This window comes from Cololabis saira, chromosome 22 (genome assembly GCF_033807715.1).
Source record: "Cololabis saira isolate AMF1-May2022 chromosome 22, fColSai1.1, whole genome shotgun sequence".
Classification (NCBI taxonomy): Eukaryota; Metazoa; Chordata; class Actinopteri; order Beloniformes; family Belonidae; genus Cololabis; species Cololabis saira.
In genome coordinates this window covers 22,741,784-22,761,767 of record NC_084608.1, presented here as the reverse complement: position 1 = coordinate 22,761,767, position 19,984 = coordinate 22,741,784, and the positions used below count along the sequence as shown (strand labels likewise).

The 19,984-nt window shown below is 40.3% G+C and overlaps 2 protein-coding genes across 3 annotated transcripts; both read right to left on the bottom strand.

Annotated features, from left to right (window-relative positions):
- Window positions 1–579: 579 nt before the first annotated feature.
- Window positions 580–8,884, bottom strand: pks1 (polyketide synthase 1). The gene is made up of 6 exons (XM_061713912.1): window positions 8,827–8,884; window positions 8,581–8,734; window positions 7,944–8,104; window positions 7,655–7,858; window positions 7,379–7,560; window positions 580–6,021 (listed from the first exon to the last, which is right to left on the bottom strand). Exons 1-6 carry the CDS (start codon window positions 8,882–8,884, stop codon window positions 580–582), a joined length of 6,201 nt encoding a protein of 2,066 aa, XP_061569896.1.
- Window positions 8,885–10,227: 1,343 nt separating this feature from the next.
- On the bottom strand, window positions 10,228–19,231 carry LOC133423341 (ATP-dependent zinc metalloprotease YME1L1-like). 2 transcript variants are annotated; one of them, XM_061713529.1, is made up of 18 exons: window positions 19,013–19,231; window positions 18,393–18,512; window positions 16,581–16,746; window positions 16,391–16,492; window positions 16,167–16,276; window positions 15,680–15,830; window positions 15,399–15,506; window positions 14,787–14,960; window positions 14,518–14,670; window positions 14,299–14,431; window positions 14,150–14,212; window positions 13,558–13,670; window positions 13,195–13,350; window positions 12,909–13,060; window positions 12,664–12,790; window positions 12,438–12,511; window positions 11,225–11,311; window positions 10,228–11,134 (listed from the first exon to the last, which is right to left on the bottom strand). In XM_061713529.1, the coding sequence occupies exons 1-18, from the start codon at window positions 19,046–19,048 to the stop codon at window positions 10,994–10,996; spliced, it is 2,166 nt and encodes a 721-aa protein (XP_061569513.1). In that variant the 5' UTR covers window positions 19,049–19,231; the 3' UTR covers window positions 10,228–10,993. The 2 variants fall into 2 exon arrangements, with proteins under 2 accessions (XP_061569513.1, XP_061569514.1); XM_061713530.1 differs by having other exon boundaries at window positions 15,423–15,506.
- Between the last annotated feature and the right edge of the window lie 753 nt (window positions 19,232–19,984).

Below are 19,984 nucleotides of genomic sequence, written 5' to 3'. Positions count from 1 at the left end.
ATAGACATCTGTGATAACACAGCACAAGCTAAGTCAGCCGTTGGCTCACATAACATTCAGTAAAGAAATGCATTCCAATAAATGACTAATGCAATGGTATCAGAAAATCAGATAATGCTGCTTATTTACAACTATTTAAAGATTTGCTATGAGGTACTTTAAAATTCAGTCTTAAAAGGAAGCATGAATGGGAAGACCTTTTGAGCTCAAACCTGCCCCATACTATACATTTACAGTAATTTTGGCTGAAAACAAAAACCTAAGGTGAGTCTGGCTGTCTAAACTTGGCCAGATATCGCCCAGACATGGGACAGTTTTTCATTTTCTTTGGACCATTTGGTCGTGTCTGACCCACCCGGCACTTGTCATGTCACATGTCAAAACTGATTTTATGACATTTTGACCCTATCTGGCTCCTACAACATGTGCCAAATCTCAGGTTTTGCTCAGTTGAGAACTTTTGACACATTTGACACAAATAGCACTTGCCGGTGCAAGTGGCAAAATTTTCCCATATTTGGCCCAAATGTGTCTAATTCTCCATCCCTTTGCCTTTGTAGAAGAAATAAAGTCATAAAATCATCCATGGTTCAGGACAGCATTTGCTAAAGTAGCAAGTGTACTGTTGGGGTCTAATATTAAAACCAAAGGTACATTAACTCCTGTCTCCTGGAAAATGTTATTCTGCAGAGTCATAGCCAACATGGAGTCGATACCCAGCGCACCCAGGGAGGATTCATCATCCACTTCATGTGCAGTAACATTGAGTATGTCACTGACAACCGTCCTCACACTATCACGGGTGGAAGACAAATGTTGAACTTTGGCTTTCTTACACAAGTCATCTTTGACCTCCTTTTCCACCAAAGCTGACAGTCGCTCCCGAAGTGACACATTCTGAGAAAGGACATGGACGTTAAGATTTTTGAAATTGAATTTGCAAATGACTTGTTGCGGTCTGTTCATTAAGAGACACGTTTTAAGTGTATCATGTATTTCACGCACACCCATGATCATCATCCCTTTGGCCTCCAAAAACCTCTGGAAGTGGTCTTTGTTCTGCAGCAGACCAAGGTTCAAAGGACCCCAGTTGATAGACTGCCCAGTGAGCCCAAGGTTTCTCCTGTAGTGACAGAAAGTGTCGAGGAAAGAGTTGGCAGCGGCGTAGTTACCCTGCGAGGCGTTGCCTATGAATGATGAGATGGAAGAATAGCACACAAAGAAGTCCAGCTTACTGTGAAGAGTTGCATAATGGAGATTAAGAACGCCACCGACTTTGGGCTGCAGCACCTTTTTGAAAAGAGATTCGTTGAGGGAGTCGATCAGTGCGTCATGCAGCACTGCAGCACTGTGAAACACTCCTTTGATGGGACAAGACGGGAACTCTTGTCCAATTGTAGTGATTGCCTCTGTCACCTGCATTGGCACAGAAACGTCACACTGGATGTTTATGATGGAAACGCTACATGTTTTCTGGAGGAGATCCAATTCAAACTGCACTGCATCAGACTTTACACTTCTTGACAGCGTTGCAATGCATCCTCCACCATTACTGGCTATAAACTTGACGGTCTCAAGCCCCAAACCAGAGAGTCCTCCAGTAACAATGTAAACACAGCCCTGTTTGAAGAGTTTAACAGGTCGTGTGAGCAAAGGAATGTCAGACACCAGACATTCAAGCCCATTATGCTTTAAAACAACTTGCTGAACTTTTATTGTCGTGAAATAGGACTCAGATGCAGACTCTTGATGCAGCGCCATTCTCAGAGGTAGAGATAATCTATCAAAGCCTAACGACAGTAGCCAGCTGGAGATATTTCTGCTTCGTGCCTCTAGATTAGCTTTCTGGAGAACATTAACCATGTAAAGTGTGTGCATATGAATGCGATTATTACGCTGTGTAAACACACTAGAGACTGAGGGTGGCAGGTGACTGTTGCACACAAAAACAATGTGTTTCAGAGGGCCATCACTGTCACACACTTCCTGCCAGGAGTAATCGAATGGTGGCAGAAAAACAAAGGCATCAAAATGTCGAGGTTGCTGCCCGCAGAAAGACCAAGAGGAAACATGCCAGCCTGACCTGCTCGCCATCAAAGCTAAAACCTTCGTCAGAGCAGAGGCTGGGTTTGAAGATATAACTGCCAACTTTCTGGGCTGTTTTTTCACTTCAGATAACAGTCTCTGCAGGACTTCCCACGCCAGTATGAAGTAAGACACACACGGAGTCTCTCTAAGGCAGGGAAGCATCGTTGTGTTGTAACACACGGCTTCAGGAATCAGAAGCTTTGCTGTAGCGGTTGCTGGATAACATGAGGCAATATGGTCTCCTACTTTTATATTCTGAACATCTTTCCCAACAGCTGTGACAATTCCACTAAAATCCAACGCTAGAAGTTTGTGATTCTGTGAAGCATGCTTATTCCAATACACAGTTCTTCCGAAGTTCAGATGGGAAGTGCTAACAGGAAAGTAGTCTGATGAATGCACGCACACATTGGTGAGCTGAATTTCAACCAAATCCCCTTGGACAGGACTTCCACCTGTGTCGGCAGCAATGGCAGACAAGTTAGTCATTTTGTATGGATCACTAGTCTGCAGGACGAACTCTGTCAGATGCTCAGAGCATCTCTCACCGTCACACAAACCTGTGTCTATCAGAGGGGTTCGTGCTATTCTTGTTCCTAACACCTGCCCTTTACTGATCCTGATGTCTTGTTGCTTGTAGGTTTTAATCACATGAGCTAACATCTGAATGTCTTCACTGGTCACAGAAGCAAGATCAATCAGCTGAAAGGAAAGATCTGACATCTCTACTGCACAAGCCCTTGTCATTCCAGAAAGAACAAAGCCAGGACTCACATGGTCCACAGTCATGTCGGTGGATCTGTACGTGATGACCCTGATAACGCAGGAGCGTTTGCTCGCCTTTACAACTAAAACAATCTGGCGAAATATCTCACAACAAGTCACTAAGCGGTCCAGAATCTTCTCAGATGACAAGTGACTGAGGTCTTCTACACCCCAAAGGAAGAGAATGTTCTTCAAATGTTTATTGCTGTTCAGCAAGTTGACCGTTAAGTTTCTAACCTGGTCTGCCGTTAGAGTCTCTCTGCTCGCAACAAAGACGGACTCTAAGCTCATGTAGGGCCTTAGCCGTTTACCAATGCACAGTTCATCCTCAAAAACAATTGCTTTTATTTTGCAACTTTGCAAGTCTATCACATCTGCAACTGCGACTGTTTCATTATGAAAGAACAACGACTGAGGATCATTCAAGCAGTTGTCCAAAAATGAAATCCTCACCCCCTTAAGTTCCACCAATACATTCCCTTCTAAGGTAGAAAAGCAACCACATACATCAAGAAAGTCTTGGGTTTCTTGAGTTGCCCGCAAGTACATCACCATTTCCTTCTGGAGGGATCCTGACACGGCGATACTCGCAATGCCTGATGGGAATCCCTGCTTGACTGCTAGCTGTCCCATTGCTACCACAGCAGTCATTTGCATGAAATAATCAAGTATCACAGGGTGAATGAAGTACTCATGAAGAAGTTTCAGAAGTTCAGCAGGGACTTGAAAAGTTGTCACAGCTTCCTTGAATTCTTTCCCAAAACGCACGCAATCGAGCTGCTTGAAAAGAGGGCCATACTCAAACCCTGCCTGAGACAGGACTGAATAGATCTCCCGTCTAGTCATAACCAGTTTGCACCTTTGGGATATCGCTTTGAGACAAATGGTTGCTTCCTCTAATGCTGTTTGCTGATCTGTGCACCTGTATGTACCAGATGCATGTGTTGCAACTGAAGACTGTATTTTAAATGACCCCTCGCTCTCTGAATGTTCAAGTATCACCTTCAGCTGTTGGCGGTTTGAGTTGAGAGGGAGCAGACTCTCAAATGCAACACTCAGACAGAGCAGAGAAACTGGTTTCTTTGGCTTCAGGCTTGCCATCACAGACGCATAGGCCAGTTCAACGTAGAACGCTCCAGGTACAATGGCAACCCCATTGTTTTTATGCTCCCAGAGATACGGCATTGTCTTCAGAGAGAGGTTACACACTAATTCTTTGCTTTCTTGCTTTATTTGGGAAATGAGCGCATGGTGAGCCAAAGAGGATGATTCATGGCTGTTTCTCAGAGCCTCAAAATTCCCATCTTTCTTGATGTTGTCAAACTGATAGACTGGAAAATCTGTAGGTGTTGACTCACAACCCTTGTAGAGGTGACTCCAGTCCACATTAACACCAAGTTCGAACACCTTGGCCACAGTCGAGGAAATGGTGTCAAAATCTGGCTGTACAGATTGGAGAACTGGGGTGTCTTTCCCAAGAGTCTCCTGTATGTACTTTTCCAGAGCTCTTCGAGGTCCAATCTCTACAAACACCACATGTCCCTTGGACTGCATGTCTTTGACCGTAGCGTGGAGCGCTTGCTCAAACAGAACAGGCTTGCGGATGTTTTTTGCCCAGTAAGAGCCAGAAATGAAATCAGCATCTGAATGCCTTTCTCCTGTCACTGTTGATAAAAGTTTGCACTCTGTGTTGTTGACATTCAAACGATTGATGCTTCTCTCTATGTCATCAAGAACTGGATCCATCATGGGGCTATGGTAAGCTGCTGGAACATCTAAGACATGGAGAAAGAGGTTTTTGTGTGCAAACGTGAGCTTCAGCTGCTCATGGATCGCATCTACAGCATCTGCGCTTCCTGACAGAGTGCATGACTGAGGGCTGTTGAAAGCAGCTACACTAACCTCACTCTTTAATAATGGAAGAACTTCTAAAACCTTTTCCACAGCCACGTTGCCAACCACAAGCATTTTCCCTCCTGTAACCTTGCTCTGGAGAACGCTGCGGTGGTACAGCACTTTAACGGCCTCCTCTAGAGACAAGAGACCCGAGCAGTGAGCAGCAGCAACCTCGCCGACAGAGTGGCCGAGCACGGTGTCGGGTTTGATTCCCCAGTGCTTCAACAGGGTAGCGATGCCAACCTGAACCGCAAAAAGAAGAGGCTGGATGACGTGTGGTTGGCTGAAATCACCATTATCACACTCACCAGAAAGCAATTTACTGATACAGATGGGTGTATGGCTCTGAAAGATGCTCTCCACTTCTCTAACTTTCTCTGCGAAAACAGGAGCCTCTCTCATGAGCTGCCTGCACATGCCCTTGTAGGTGACTCCATTTCCACAAAACACAAAGACCACCTGCATTTCAGACTTTACAGGCTCAACCTTTGTTTTCAGTGCAGTTGTGAGCTGGTGTTGTAAATCTTGGAGGGAAGACGCTGGAAAGGCTTTCCTATATTTGTGTTTGTGATGACTTCTCCTGCAGGCTGAGGTGTATAAAAGCGCCTGCAGGTCAGCTGTTTGATTGCTGCAAAGTCTTTGATGAGTGTCAGCGATGGTCATAATCAACGATTTCTCAGAGGCTGCAGATAATACAAAGAGTTTTGGCCAAACTTTTGTGGGACGTACTTTGTGATTGTGCTGTCTTAGAATCACATGAGCATTTGTGCCTCCAAACCCAAAGCTGTTAATCCCAGCTACTCTTCCAAGAGAACCACTTGCCAACCATTTTTCAACTTTACTCGGAATATTTAAATTCAGGGCTTTTGTGTCTACACTTGAGCTGTCCTCGGAGTAGAAAACTGATGGGACAATGGTCTCATGCTTCATCATAAGGAGTACTTTAATGAGTCCAGCCACTCCAGCTGCAGACTCAGTGTGTCCAATGTTGCCCTTCAGAGACCCCACCAGCAGCGTCTCTGAATCTGGAGGTCTGGCTCTAGCGATGATGTTGGAGATGCTTCTCACCTCTGTTGGGTCTCCAGCGGTGGTTCCAGTCCCGTGGGCTTCTATGTACTGGACGTTTGCAATGTCACAGTCTGAGTAAATTCTTCGCAGCAGGTCTTCTTGTTGTGTCATGGACGGTTTGGTGATTGGAGTGACTGAGTGTCCATCTTGGTTGAGTGCAGTTTTGCTGATGATACCCCATATTTTGTTGCAGTCTCTTCTTGCCTTTGTGTAGAAAAACATAACCATTAGCAGGTTTATAATAATCTCTATTGTTTACAGTTTAAGGTTGTTCAAACTCAGTTTACCCTTCGGGTTTATGACACAAGTTTCCTTCACAAAATCCGGTGAAAGGTTCACAGGAACTCAACTTTAAATCTTTTGAAGTTTAACCCTCTTAAATTAAACTGTAAAAATGCAGAAGATAATAATTTAAAAGCAAACTTGTACACACAAGATAGATAAATACTGACTGGATAATCTGTGTGCTGAGGATATCCGGTGTGAACAAGTTTTTATGTGTGCAAACAAGATAAGAAAAATAAACACGAATGGAGCTCTAGGGGCTCCATAATTTCCACTTTCTTGCTACCACCATTCGACTCTGGAGCTCTGAATGAAAAGAAACATTATGCTTAAATTATACTTATTTCTTAATAAAATGTGACATATTTTTGTCATAATACAAAAGGAACACAGCACAAAAGCGCCCGGCACCTGTCTTTCCATCTCTGTTTACAGCAGAAGACTTTAGGGTGATTGTGTCATGCTCCTGGGATTATGATATCGGGTTTATTTGATTCTTTCTGTTTTCTCCTGTTTTATATGTTTTGGCATTGTGCTCTTTTGCTGTTGGAGTTTAGTTTTGTATGTATATTTCCTGTGTTTTGTTTTTTCTCCTGCTCGTTTTCCTTCTGTCTGGTCTCTAGTTTGACTTCCTCTATGGGTCTTCTCTTTCCTGACTGTGAACAACAATGTCTGAGTAGTCTTAAGTATCTGTCTGTGTAGTTGACATCTCTCCTTCTTCCTAGTGTGTCATCATTTTGTTGATATGCTACATGTTTCAGTTGTGCTTTCATGCTTTGCTTTTTTCAAGCTGCTTCTATTCCATCAGCAGATATCCTTGATTTGCTAACTGTGACTTTCCAACAAATTGCTGATGAATGTTGATGAAGGGTGATTGACGCCTAAGTCCGAACTCTACAACGAGGATGTTCGTTTATTATGATAATCCATCCCATTCCAGTAAAGCAGACTTTACTGATTATGCAGCCTACGGTTACACAGTGCTCTGTACTTACAGTGTTCACCGTGGTCAAAAAGCCGTTTGCCTCCAAGCATGCACAAGTCTCATTATCACACCAGTATAAATAAGTCCCAGAGTTGGAAGACACACCCAAAAAAATAAAAGGTGCACTCCAATAAACAACAGACAGGTAAATTACTCTAAGACAGACTTAAGTTACACATGTGAAATTCACTGTTATGTAAATTCACATTCTGCCTTTTTAACTGGTTAGGTTTTCTTAGGTGAGAGAGAACAAGCAAATAAAGCAGGTTGAAATCTTAATCATCAACCTACCTTGTTGAGAGGCTTCAGGATTACCACGCCGCAGCCCTCCCCTCTGCCGTAGCCGTCTGCTCTGGTGGAGAAAGGCTTGCTGGTTCCCTCAGGTGAGATCATCCTGGCCTTACTGAGAGCTACAAACACCCGTGGCTCTATTATACAGTTAACCCCTCCACACAGTGCCATCTCACAGTCTCCTTGTTGGGGGGAAAAGTAAATACATAAATCAGGATTTTTTTGTTTTGTATCCATATGCTGCAATAATAACTTATCCTCCAGGAATCTTTTTACCTTGCTTTATAGCCTGGCAGGCTACATGCAGGGCCACTAAGGAAGAGGAGCAGGCACTGTCTAAGGCAAATGAGGGGCCAGTGAGATTGAATATGAAGGAAATTCTGTTGGCTGCAACGCTCATGGCTGTCCCGGTGCCATTGTAGTGGGTTATTGTGTCTGGACTGTTATTTCTGATCATCTCGTAATCCCTGTTCATAAGGCCTGCAGCAGCACAATCAAAGCAGAATGGGTCACTGTATCACAGAATTGTGCTTGGGATTTTAGATGCAACATGTGAGAGGATTACCGATGTAAACCCCGGTTCTGCTCCCGCTGATGCTTTCCATGGCGATCCCTGCATCCTCTAGTGCCCTGTATGTGCACTGTAGGAGCAGTTTCTGCTGAGGATCCATGAAATCAGCCTCCAGCTCAGTTATACCAAAGAACTTATGATCAAACTCATTAAACCTTGAAAGGAAAAAAGTTGATTCACTTCAACCTTGACAAAAGAGACAAAACACTTGCCAATTGCAAAGCTGCTCATGCTGAAAATGTTGTCACAAGCAATGTTTTAAAAAGTAGTAGGAGTTTTTGTAAGTCATTTTTTTGTACACTCACAACATTTGTTAACTTATAAATGTGCTAAATAGTTAGTCTGACCTCTTAGAGCTTTTATTTTGGTACTTCCAGTTACTGGCAGTGAATATACATAATAATCTAAAGATTTGCATTTACATTTAATTTAACTTTCAGATTTAATATTTAACATTTAGGTATAACTTACTTATACTTAACTATTTAGTATAACTCTAAATTAACAAATATTGTTGTATATTTCTAAAAAGTGACATACAGAAATTCCGACCACTTTTCAAACATTATTTGGAGCTAAATGGGACAAAATGTTGCTTAATACCTAATAAATAAACTGTTAAAGTTCTTACCCCTCTATAAAAGCTGCTTTGTTAGTCTGCGTTTTTCCAGGTTTTGTCAAATCAGCATCGTACCAAAAGGTGGTGTCAAACCTCTCAGCTGGGACATCTGCAACACAGTTCTTTCCCTCCAACAGAACCCTCCAGAAACTGTCCAACCCCTCGCCTACGAAACAGAACATGAGACACATTATTTATGCGACACAACTTTGAGTATAAGGTTAAAGAAATCCCCACAGTCAACATTTAGACATATACCTCCTGGAAAATTGCATCCGAGCCCTATAACAGCTATGTCATCCTCCATGTCCTCCATATTTCCTCCGAGGCGATTATCAAGTTTCTTTAAATACTTAAATTTTAGAGATATTCAAGCCTCTTCATACTTAAGGTTGCTGTTTAGTTGTCTTCAAGCAGAACTGGTGCTTCTGCTGCCTCACAGTTGCTTATAAATATAGACAGGTCCAAAAAAAAAAAAGAAAGAGACAAGAGGACATTGTCTTGGGTTGATCCATCCCAGCTCACTTTGTGTGAAACCAGATCTGTTAATTGTATGTTTATCCTCATCCAGCGGTAGGACCAAAGAGCTTTTGTCCTGTCTTTTTTCTTTTAATCTCAGTGGACAAAAGAGTACTCTATAGCCTACGAACAGTTTCACCATTACAATCAAGTCATTTTGTCTAGAAGAAGTACATAGTTTTCCTAAACATGAAGGGCTGCTGTGGAGCAGGAAGTTAATTGGACTGTTCACTTGTCAAATAGCTGCTGGTTTGATCCCTGAGTCTTTCAATCCACGTACAGATGTGTACTTGTGATAAATCTTGAGTCCTTCAGGTGGATGGTAAAACAAATGGGACTAAACAAATGCTTATAATTTAGACAACCATTAGAAAGCCTCAGGTTAAATGTTTATATGATTATCATTCATTTCTTCCTATCAAACCTAAATGAAACAGACAATTCAACCAGGACACGAATAAAGAAAATACACATTCACACACTTGCAAAACCGTTTTTGACCATAAGTAGATGGAAATGACATTATGAGGATAAAATGTGACTGTAAACATAGTGGTAGACATAACTGAAATCTGTTTTACCAACAAGAAAACAGAACCGAATGCATCATAACCTTTTACTGCTTCAAAAAAATCCAGGCTTTTATTCCTCCTACCAACTCTCCAATTTTAAAGGCATTGTAGGTTATTCTACATGCTTTCCAAGAAAACCTGATGTCACATTAAGTGAATATCCTCTTATCATCCAGTAGGTGCCCATTTTGTGAGTGCAAAAAAAAAAGGTCTTTATTTCCAGTTTATAGAACTAGAACTGTAGATAAACTATTTTTTAATGTCTCCTGGAGCACTGGAGGGAAAAGGATGAAGGCTCGCCAGCCATCCTAATAAATTAGAATCGTCCCTCTGGATTCAATTTCTCACTTAAAGGGGAGCAGTGCCAACGGATGGAGTGGAAACTGCCTCTGGACGCCGTTGGATAAGCATACAGCCAATCAGAGAAACTCTTTAATCCCTGCATCTGTTGAATCTAATAATGGATTAACAGTAATGAGCATGTATGTTGTAAATTGCATTTACAGCTTGTTGCACCAACGCTGGCTGATAAGAATGACTGAGTCCCACACCATACGACAGACCCCAGTTTTCTAAAGAGTAATCTTTATTTGAGTTATAAGAAGGCTTTGTCTAAAGTAACATAAAGAAGCACCAAGCCTTTTATATGCTTACAGTATATATACACAGTCACACACAATTCCTGCCATTTATCAGTTCAAGTCTATCTTGGATGAGGACAAGAGGACCTAACTTTACTTTTAGTGAAAGATTGAGCTCACCTTTGGGCACTTCAATAAATAAGAACAACCATAAATGACAACATTTGGAAATATATTATACAGAGAACAAACTCTTATGCAATGAAACTGAGAATGACTTTCATCTTGCTACAGCCAAAGGGTCCATTTCTGTGACGCCCTTTAAGGTCCCATGTTGTTCATCATGCTGTGCAAAGACCTGCGAGCATCCACAAGCTATGAAAAACGTGTACGACAGCAAATATGATGTATAAAACTACTGGTGCCAGAACAGTAAAGTCAACAGGCACTCAAAGAAACTTTAAATATCTCAGGTAACTTCAGAAACTTGTGGATATCAAGTATCTATTTAATCAAATCAGATTAAATTGTGAAGTGCTTTAAAAATCGCTGAGACTTGAGTCCTCTGCAGGAAATGCAAGTGAAAATTAAAATAAATGTCAGCACAACAATCATTTCATTGTAACTTAATGTTGACAATATGATGAACAGAGACAAGGGAATCAGAAGGCCTCCAAAAGGCCTGTGCTCGATAGCACAGCTTTATATATAAATATATACATGGATCCAGAGTGTGAAAAGTCTGCTGAGGTATTAGTGGTCCAGAGCTTTTCCCTCAAGCACTTTCTTGATCTCTTTGGCATCCAGAGTTTCATATCTTAGCAGGGCGTCTGCCAGCGTCTTGTGTTCCTTGCTGTAAGTCTTCAGAAGGCTTTTCGCTCGTTCGTAGGAATCCTTCAGGTAAGAGGAAAAAATAAGAATCAGTAATTGACTGAGTGAAATACGTTAAAAAATCATCGACATCTGCGTTGTGGAAAGTCTCACTTTCAGTAAAACTCTGACTTCCTGTTCGATGGCGGCTTGTGTCTCGGGGCTCTGCTTGGACACGTCTCTGTAGGTCATGACACCGAGCTGCAAGAAAACACAAATGACATGCTTCACATGGATGAACAATGTGGCCTTCTAAAAGAGAGGTTGTTACAAACTGTGAGGGGTTGTTTAAGAGAGCAACAAAGAACCTTTCATGTGTGTAATTACACAGCAAGGACTAACGTCACTTCCTTTTTTCCTTCCTTAAGACATGTTTCCATTTTCTATGTACTCTTTTAAGCTTTAAAAAAGTGCTTAAAAAAAAGAAAACTGGTGTATAAATCTGAATACGTCATCATAGGAGTTAAGGTCAACAATGGCTACCATGGAGAAAGTTTTGCTGAAGTGTTTCCTCTGACTTTAAGAAAACAGCCAAAGAGGCAACATTTGTTTGGAACTGAGACATCTTTCCAGATGTTGAGCAGAGGTGATGTCCTAATAACAGGCAGGGAGATGGAGGAAAGGAGGACTGGTCAAATAAAGAACGAGAGAAAAGTTCTGAAGTATCTCAGCAGCAGCTGTGATGAGAGACGCTTTTATTCTCTAGTAGTAAATGATCTTTAGTGAAGGATTACCAGATCATGATGGACATACAGCAGCTCCAAAGTTAAAAAAAAAAAGTGTTTGTTTTTTTAATTAACTGTATGAATCCTCTGGGAGTAGTAAGGGCCTGTAGTTTTGTACATTATTTTATTTCAGCCATTAAAACTTTCCCAATACTGCCCCCTCCTGATGACACAATACAGCCTGATACAACCACAACTAACCATTTCTGGCAAGCTGGCTTTAAGCTGCGTTTGCCATTTTTGTCAAATGTTTACGTTTTGGTTTAAACTTGTCTGACATCGACATGGAAACATGGCTTCTGTGACTTGTTTAATACTGTGAACCAAAACAAACAAATAACACAATAAAGCCAATTTTTAAAGCTATGTTGAAATAAGATATATAAGTGACAAATAAGCCTGTCAAGTAAGAATCATGCCATTTCAAGAAAGTCAGGTAATCATGATCAGTATTTCCATATTAAAAAATGGACTAAGATTTCAGCCCAAAACAACTGAGTTTAAGTGTTTATTTACTGCAAATGCTGTGTTAAATTTGATGTGATTGTGTTTTCCTGTCACTACCTGATCAGATTAATGACTTGCACCTCATCTATTCCTACCTTGTCACTCATGCCGAACCTGGTAACCATCATTTTTGCAATTTTGGTCGCACCATCAAAGTCACTGGACGCTCCTAAAGGGGACAACAAAAAGAGGTCATTGAATAATTGATAACATTGTTATATTTTACAGTTATGGTATAATAGTCTAAGCATTTTTCAAGTGCTTCTGATCCAAATAGGACAAGAGGACTGACAAATCAATAATAAAATCTGAGGTTGGTACCTGTGGTGATGTTGTCATCCCCAAAGATGAGCTCCTCTGCTACCCGGCCGCCCATGCTGACATCCATCTGAGCCAGCAGCTGGGCTCGTGTCTCACTCCAGCGGTCGTTCTCTGGGAGCATGGACACCTGGAGCACAAAAATAAAGGTGGATCTAGATTACTATGAGACCCAGACTACAAGTGGAAGATCATACATCAAACTGAAGTCATTGATGTTGTTTTGTGAACACATAACAAAACCTCACATGGCCAAGAGTTGGTCCTCTGGGCATGATGGTAGCCTTATTGATGGGCATCGCATCTTTGGTGTAATAGGCAACAATGGCATGGCCTGACTCGTGGTACGCTGTTATGGTTTTATTCTTCTTGTCTATTTCAACACTTCGCCTCTCAGGACCTGCAAGGAAAAGAACACAAACACAAAAAAAAAGATCAGACCCTTCCACTCATGTAGCTTATTTCCAGCCCCATGTTTCTCCCATGTGATGTGAGATGAAGATTTCAAAGCGGATCCAATCACTGTTTATTCACCCATGAGGATCTTATCCTTAGCGAACTCTAGGTCCTTCATCGTGACCATCTCCTTTTCGTCCACAGCTGCCTTCAGGGCTGCCTGGTTGACCAGGTTCTCGAGGTCTGCCCCAGAGAAACCCACTGTGCCCCGGGCGATAATCTCTGCTTCAACGGCTGACAAAGCACAAACACAGAGTCGTTACAGCGGTGATCAGAGACGAGGGTTTCCTTTACAGAGATGACAGACAAAGGTTTCCTCTGAGGTTTAGCTTCATCCTCTGGGAACGGAGTACTGGATGAGTTTACCAAACTGAAGCACTAACAGAGGTTATGTGAAGGATTTATAGATATAATACCATTCAATGTTTTACAGAGACCTACCAGGGTCCATTTTGATCTTGGAGAGGTACCAGTTGAGAATTTCTGTGCGTCCTTTAACATCAGGACGAGGGACGGTGACCTGCATGTCGAACCTCCCAGGCCTCACCAGAGCACTGAAAAAATGTTAAAAACAGCAGATATGATCACATCAGGTTTTATTGTTTTTCACTTAAATAACTTACAGAGAAAAACATCAACACAATACAAATGTGCAATTATAATTTCCTTTATGATTGTCGATTAAGTTAATGTTCTTGGTGACAGGCTGCATAACTGCTCAATAATCAACTATAATTTTAAACACCTAAAATATGACAAGATAAAAATTATCTATTTCATTCTCTGACTTATTCATTCATTATGATTTTTTTAAAAAGCCACGAGGATTACAAATAAATAAATACATAGATGAAGAAAAAACAGACAGAAAAAAGACAGGAAAAAAATGTGACCAATCCTGTTTAAGTAAGAATGGGAGTGACTTCAAATATTTCTGACTTGCTGAAGTATTTTCACACATTAATCTATTTGTTCTATTTTTTTTACTAACAGTTATTCTAATTGAATAAGTTTATCTGGAATTTAAACATACTTATCCAAAGCTTCTGCAAAGTTTGTTGCACCAATAACGATGACGCCTTCATTTGGTTTAAATCTGTAAAACATCAAAAGATTGATCATTCTAAGAGAAAGTTCACTACAGCACTGAATAATTCACAGTTAATTGAAAATAAAACCGACCCGTCCATCTCTGCCAGCAGCTGGTTTATAGTTTGTCTGGAGTAAGGGTGCATAGGAGACTCGATCCTCTTTCCGCCCACGCTGTCCAACTCATCAATGAAGATGACACAGGGAGCATTAGCTTTTGCCTCTTCTGCAAAGCACAAAGAGGATAAAATGCAGTTGGTTACAACTTTAATTCTTTTTCTCATGTTCTTTCTCCATATTCAATAAACTTACTGAAAAGATTCCTGATTCGACTTGCACCAACACCCACAAACATTTCATCAAACTCTGATCCGGAAGCGTAGTAGAAAGGCACGTCGGCCTCTCCGGCCACGGCTCGGGCTAACAGAGTCTTTCCTGTTCCTGGAGGACCGACGAGAAGGATTCCTAAGAAGACAAAAAAAAAACATACAAACAAAAAGATTTAAAAAAAAAAGAAAAACGTATGTATTTTGTGAGAGCTGTTTTTTCATGCAGAGGAAACAAATGTCAGATAGTTATACCCTTAGGCAGCTTTCCACCCAAAACAGTGAACTTCTGCGGGTTCTTGAGAAACTCCACGACATCTTGTAACTCATTCTTGGCCTCCTCCACTCCTTTGACATGATCAAATGTCACATTCTTCATCTGGATGGGATCCACTGCTGAGTCCAGACCAGATGTGGTGCGGAACCTCACTGTGAAAACACAGAACAACAATTTCTTTACAATCTCTCATTATCACAGATAAAATAATAACTGCTGGTTAAATTTTGTGGCATTCAAGTAAACACGACGATCCAAATCTATGCTCTTTTTCCACATTTACTACTTGTTTCTATTCATTTGGCTCCAGTTCGGTCACAGAAACATAAACAGCTGGTATAGATATGTAGCTGTAAGTACAAAGTAGTATGTACAAAAACTATCAAACTCTTCATGCACGCTATAGCAAGCATATCATTTATCCTTGTCTGTATTGAAGGTTATTAATGGCAAACAAAAACTTACAAAAAAGTTACTTTTAAATTAGACACGTGAAAGGAAATGTCAAAAGGCCTTGCTGCAATTGCAGTGTGCATGTAGGGCTGTTATTTCATTTATAAGCATAGGAAAGAATGAAAACGGAAACAAACCAGCATCAGAAAAGGAGCCTTTACCAGAGAGAAATGGGGTTCTTGACAGGCCATACATGCCAATGAGGAGGAGGACCAGCAGGATCAGCCTGGTTCTCCTCAGTGAATCTGTTAAATTGGAGCACAGACAATGTTAACTAAGATATATCTATCTAATCTATCTAACACATATTTGTATTTCAATGACACCTAAGGCAGATGTGATGCATCTGTTGAAGTGAACATATGGGTTCACTGTTGTGCATTTTCCCCCTAACTGAGATGTTTTACGGGCCACATGCCTTGTATTCTCTGCGTTAAAGCTTGGGACCTCATGAATCCCTCAGTGAAACCAGTCTTGAAAGCCTCGTGCTGGTTTTCTGGCAGGTTTCTTTGCTGTACCACTTGGTCCAGCGACTGTGCTTCGGCCCCTTTGTCTCTCAAGAGCAGCCCCTGAGAAGCAAACCAAAAACAGCACATTTAGTGCATCTACTTTGCTTTATTCGATTATACTTTATTAAATTCCAAACGGTGTGCTCCAAATGACAGCTCAAAATCTGCCTGCAGAAGACCAATTTGGGACTGTTTAAATAAAACTACCCTGACCTTTACACGTAAGTCTTCAGCATAAAAAAAAACGTTATTCAATACGACTATCGTAAACACAAACTGTAGACAGTCAAAACAAACCAGTCAATGTGTTTGTCAGCAGTGATGCACACGTGTCAGCCTTTACATCACACAGCTATCTTCAAAAAAAAAAAAAAAAAAGATCAGTGACAAGCGCACCTTCATGAAAGCTGGTGTGTAACTCTCAGATTCTACTGGACCAGCGTAGCCAGAGTTCACTCGTCTGGTCTTTGATTTAAGCGTCTTGAAACCCCGACTCTGGACCCATACTAAAAGGACAAAGAAACGCAAAAAGAAAAAATGGACATGAGAATACAGTTTATCTTCAGTTTTTCACAGAGACCACCTCAAGAAAGAGACTTTTTTCAAGATCGCCTTCTTACCAGGCAGAAACTGTAGTTCTGAGCAAACATCTCTAAGGGGGCTGTGGTATTGTCTGTGGAACAGTTGTGAACCAAAGCCTACCGATCTTCTCTTTGAAAACCCTTTAAGACAAAAAAAAAGAAGAAGAGAGAATTATGGTTTGATTCATAAAAATGACACTGTAACAGATGGGTGTTTTTTTTCCCTCACCATGCTTGTTGTGAAAGAAGCTGTCGGCAGAAATATGACTCGTATTCCACATCGAAGGAACGCTGGGAGGCTCCTCCTGTCCTGAAGGCAGTAACCTGCTGACCAGCTCCTCGAGCTGACTCGCCCTGACCTCCAACAGACCCAGATCCCTCAGACCCCCATTTGGCTGTGAAGAACAGCGAGAGCAGGTTATCAAAACATCAGTCAGACAAGTCACTTTATCTGATCTATGTTCCTCTTTTCACATATTTAGACTGAAACTTATCGAAGGCGCAAAATACTTGAAACATGAAATGCACGGCTTAGCATAATGACTGACAAACGAATCCACTTCATGGCAAGGGTAAGACTGTAAAATAAAGAACTGTGCATTTGTAAGCATTATGCTCATCCGATTTTTACAGGATAAAAACAACAGTGTTGAACAAAAACATGAATGTTTCAGTATTAAATTGAAACAACTACTGGAAAACAAATTGATGTAACTAAAAAAAAAAAGATATATACAACAGTCCTAGTAAGACTCATTAAAATTAAATTATAATTGATATATTTGTTCAATTATAATGGATTAAGCTCTGTGATATGCTTCCTCAAGGTAACACTTTGACTCTGCTGTAAAAAATATGAAATTAGGCATGACTTTTATCGAGACTGTAGAATATTAATACAGTATTTCAAGATATACAATGTCAAGTAAAGCAGCAAATATATTATGATAAAACATGTTTTTTCAACTGTTAACCATTCTTGCAACCCGCCTCAGGTCGTGACTTGAACCTGGGACAGCTGCACGAGAACTGAAGCACCCACTTCACCAGAGCAACTATCTGATGGCCTGGATATGTTTTTTGTTTGTAACCCTAACCCTAACCAGGATTTACAGACAAGTAAGATCCAAAAAAAAAACAACACAAACCTGAAAATATTCCAGCTTCAGAAGGGATTAATTTAACAGTTAATACTCATTTAAATGTGCGTGCTCTGTAAGACACGTGCAAACCCATATCTTAATGACACCCAAATATAACACCCGTGACTTTAACCTGGAATGATTAAAGAGTATTATACGAAAACAAGGATGTTATTTTCATTTAACCAGTCCAATGAACCATCCAATTACTCCATAAAAATCTCTTTTAAGAAGCAGGTTCAGCATTCAGCTGCTTAAAATAATTATGATGACAATAATAATACATTATATTTATAAGATGGCTTTCAAGATACTGATGGACACCATACAATCAGTAAGAAGCACAACATAAATACTCAAATAAATAAATAAATAATATCAAACATGTTTAAATCAAGTAAATGTCAAACGATATTCCAAAGTAACCCTTAAATGGTTTTTAATATTCGTTCGTTTCGTCGGATTTTCTTTCCTTTAAGATTTCCAAGATATTTTTTTTTGTAATCGTTGTTTTTCATATCAGAATCAGAATCAGGTTTATTTGGCCAAGTCAGGTCAAACAAGACAGGGAATTTGACTCGGTTATTTTCGCTCAATGTACAGTAAATAGACAAGTGACAGCTCTTACTAACATATATACAATTTTTTTGAAGTGAAAGGTGCAGCAGTTTGAGGTAGACATGGTTATTGAAAGGTGCGTTGTTACAACATATATTGTAGTTATTATTATTATTATTGCACAATGATTGATTACTCAGCGACCTCAACATATATTGACGAAAACATAAACATCACAGCCTTTAAAATCATGCAGCCCTATGTTTATCCATTCATCCTTTGTGTAATGACCCCAGTGTCATTACCCAACTATAATCGTGCCCCTACAGGGTGTTTCTCACCTCTTTTAGGTATGAACTGTGCTCTGGGCTGAAATCTTTGTGAAGGGTCTGGATTGAAGCTGTGGCTGAGTTCTTCAGAGAGTGGAGTCCATTGATGACCTGGCTGAGAGGGACAATCATCTGGGAGACAGTAGAACAGGAAGAAAAAAATTGAAAATAAACAATAGCATTTCATCCCATGGAGACATCAGCTGTAAATAACACTTATATTAGTTAATGTTTAACAAATGAGTCAGCTTTAGTGGATATCCGTCTTCCAAATAGGACAGGATTATATCAGGCATGTGTCTGATACACATGTTATATAACCTCTGAGGGACTTAACTCCATCAAATTAACTTGGATCAGACATAAAACCTATAAAACCATGATCAAAACTACATTTATATCTCCCCTGTGGTCTGAAATGATGCAATGTGACGTAAACAAAGATCTCTGCATAATCTATTATGAGCATGTAGTGCTGTTAGCATTAGCCGAGGTAAACTGAATTGGCCATAAAGAGAACTATTTGTTGCAAAAATGTCCACAGCAGTAATGTGAAAATTAGGCAAATGTTACAAGTGAAAGACTAAAACGTTAAAAGGAGAAATATCAGCCAAACCAGTCGCCCAGCTTACCTGCTGCGGTTGAAACGACGTCGACAGCGAAAACATTTTTGCCAGAAATATATTGGAAAATCTTTATTTGGAGGGCTAATGTAAGAGGACGGGCCCTCTATACGACTTAAATGAACACGTCCTGGTCGAAACGCTGTCCTTTTCTTTCCCCCGTTATACAACTTTCGACAGTTACACAACTTTTTAGCTAACAGCAGCAAATGGATTCTCGGCCGGTGTCTGCGGTCAAATGGACTACAAAGTGACGTCATGCTGGAGTACTTCCGGGTACAAGGTTGCGTAAGACATAAATATTGCATCTCAAAACAAAGCAAAAGAAGTCCAGCCTTGTTTCAGGACGGTTTAACTTCCACATTTTACTGGGTCAATTTCGTGAAAGATATTGAGTGGACAAAAGTTTGGTCGTTACCACAAAGATTCTTTCTAACAAATAAAGTCAAAGAGATCTCTTTTAAATTGATGCACAAATTCTACTCTGCAAAACAATCACAAAAAAAATAATCAAAATTTAAGAATTATATAGATGTTAATTGTTCTTTTTGCAAAGGGCATCCTGAAACATATTCTCACTTATTCTGGTCATGTGAATTCAATTATAAATTCTGGAGGGACTTCCACAAGTATATTGCTGATTCTGTCTTTTCTGATTTTCATGTTTATTTTAAGAATGTTATTTTTGGTTTTCATAATTTTAATCACAAAGATAGGGACGCTTTCTTTTTTATAAATCTGTCTTTATTTTTAGCAAAGTTTCACATACATAAGTGCAAATTCATCCACAGAAAGCCTGAACTCCTTGTACTTAAAAAAGAACTTGAACAATATATGAGGAGGACTCATCAAAAAACACAAAGGCACAAAAGACCATCGACATCTGTAAATCGCTGAATTTGTTTACATGAAACCTACTCTTGCACATTATGCTGTTTTTATTTTTATTTTATTTTTTTAATTTACATTCAACTGTCTTGT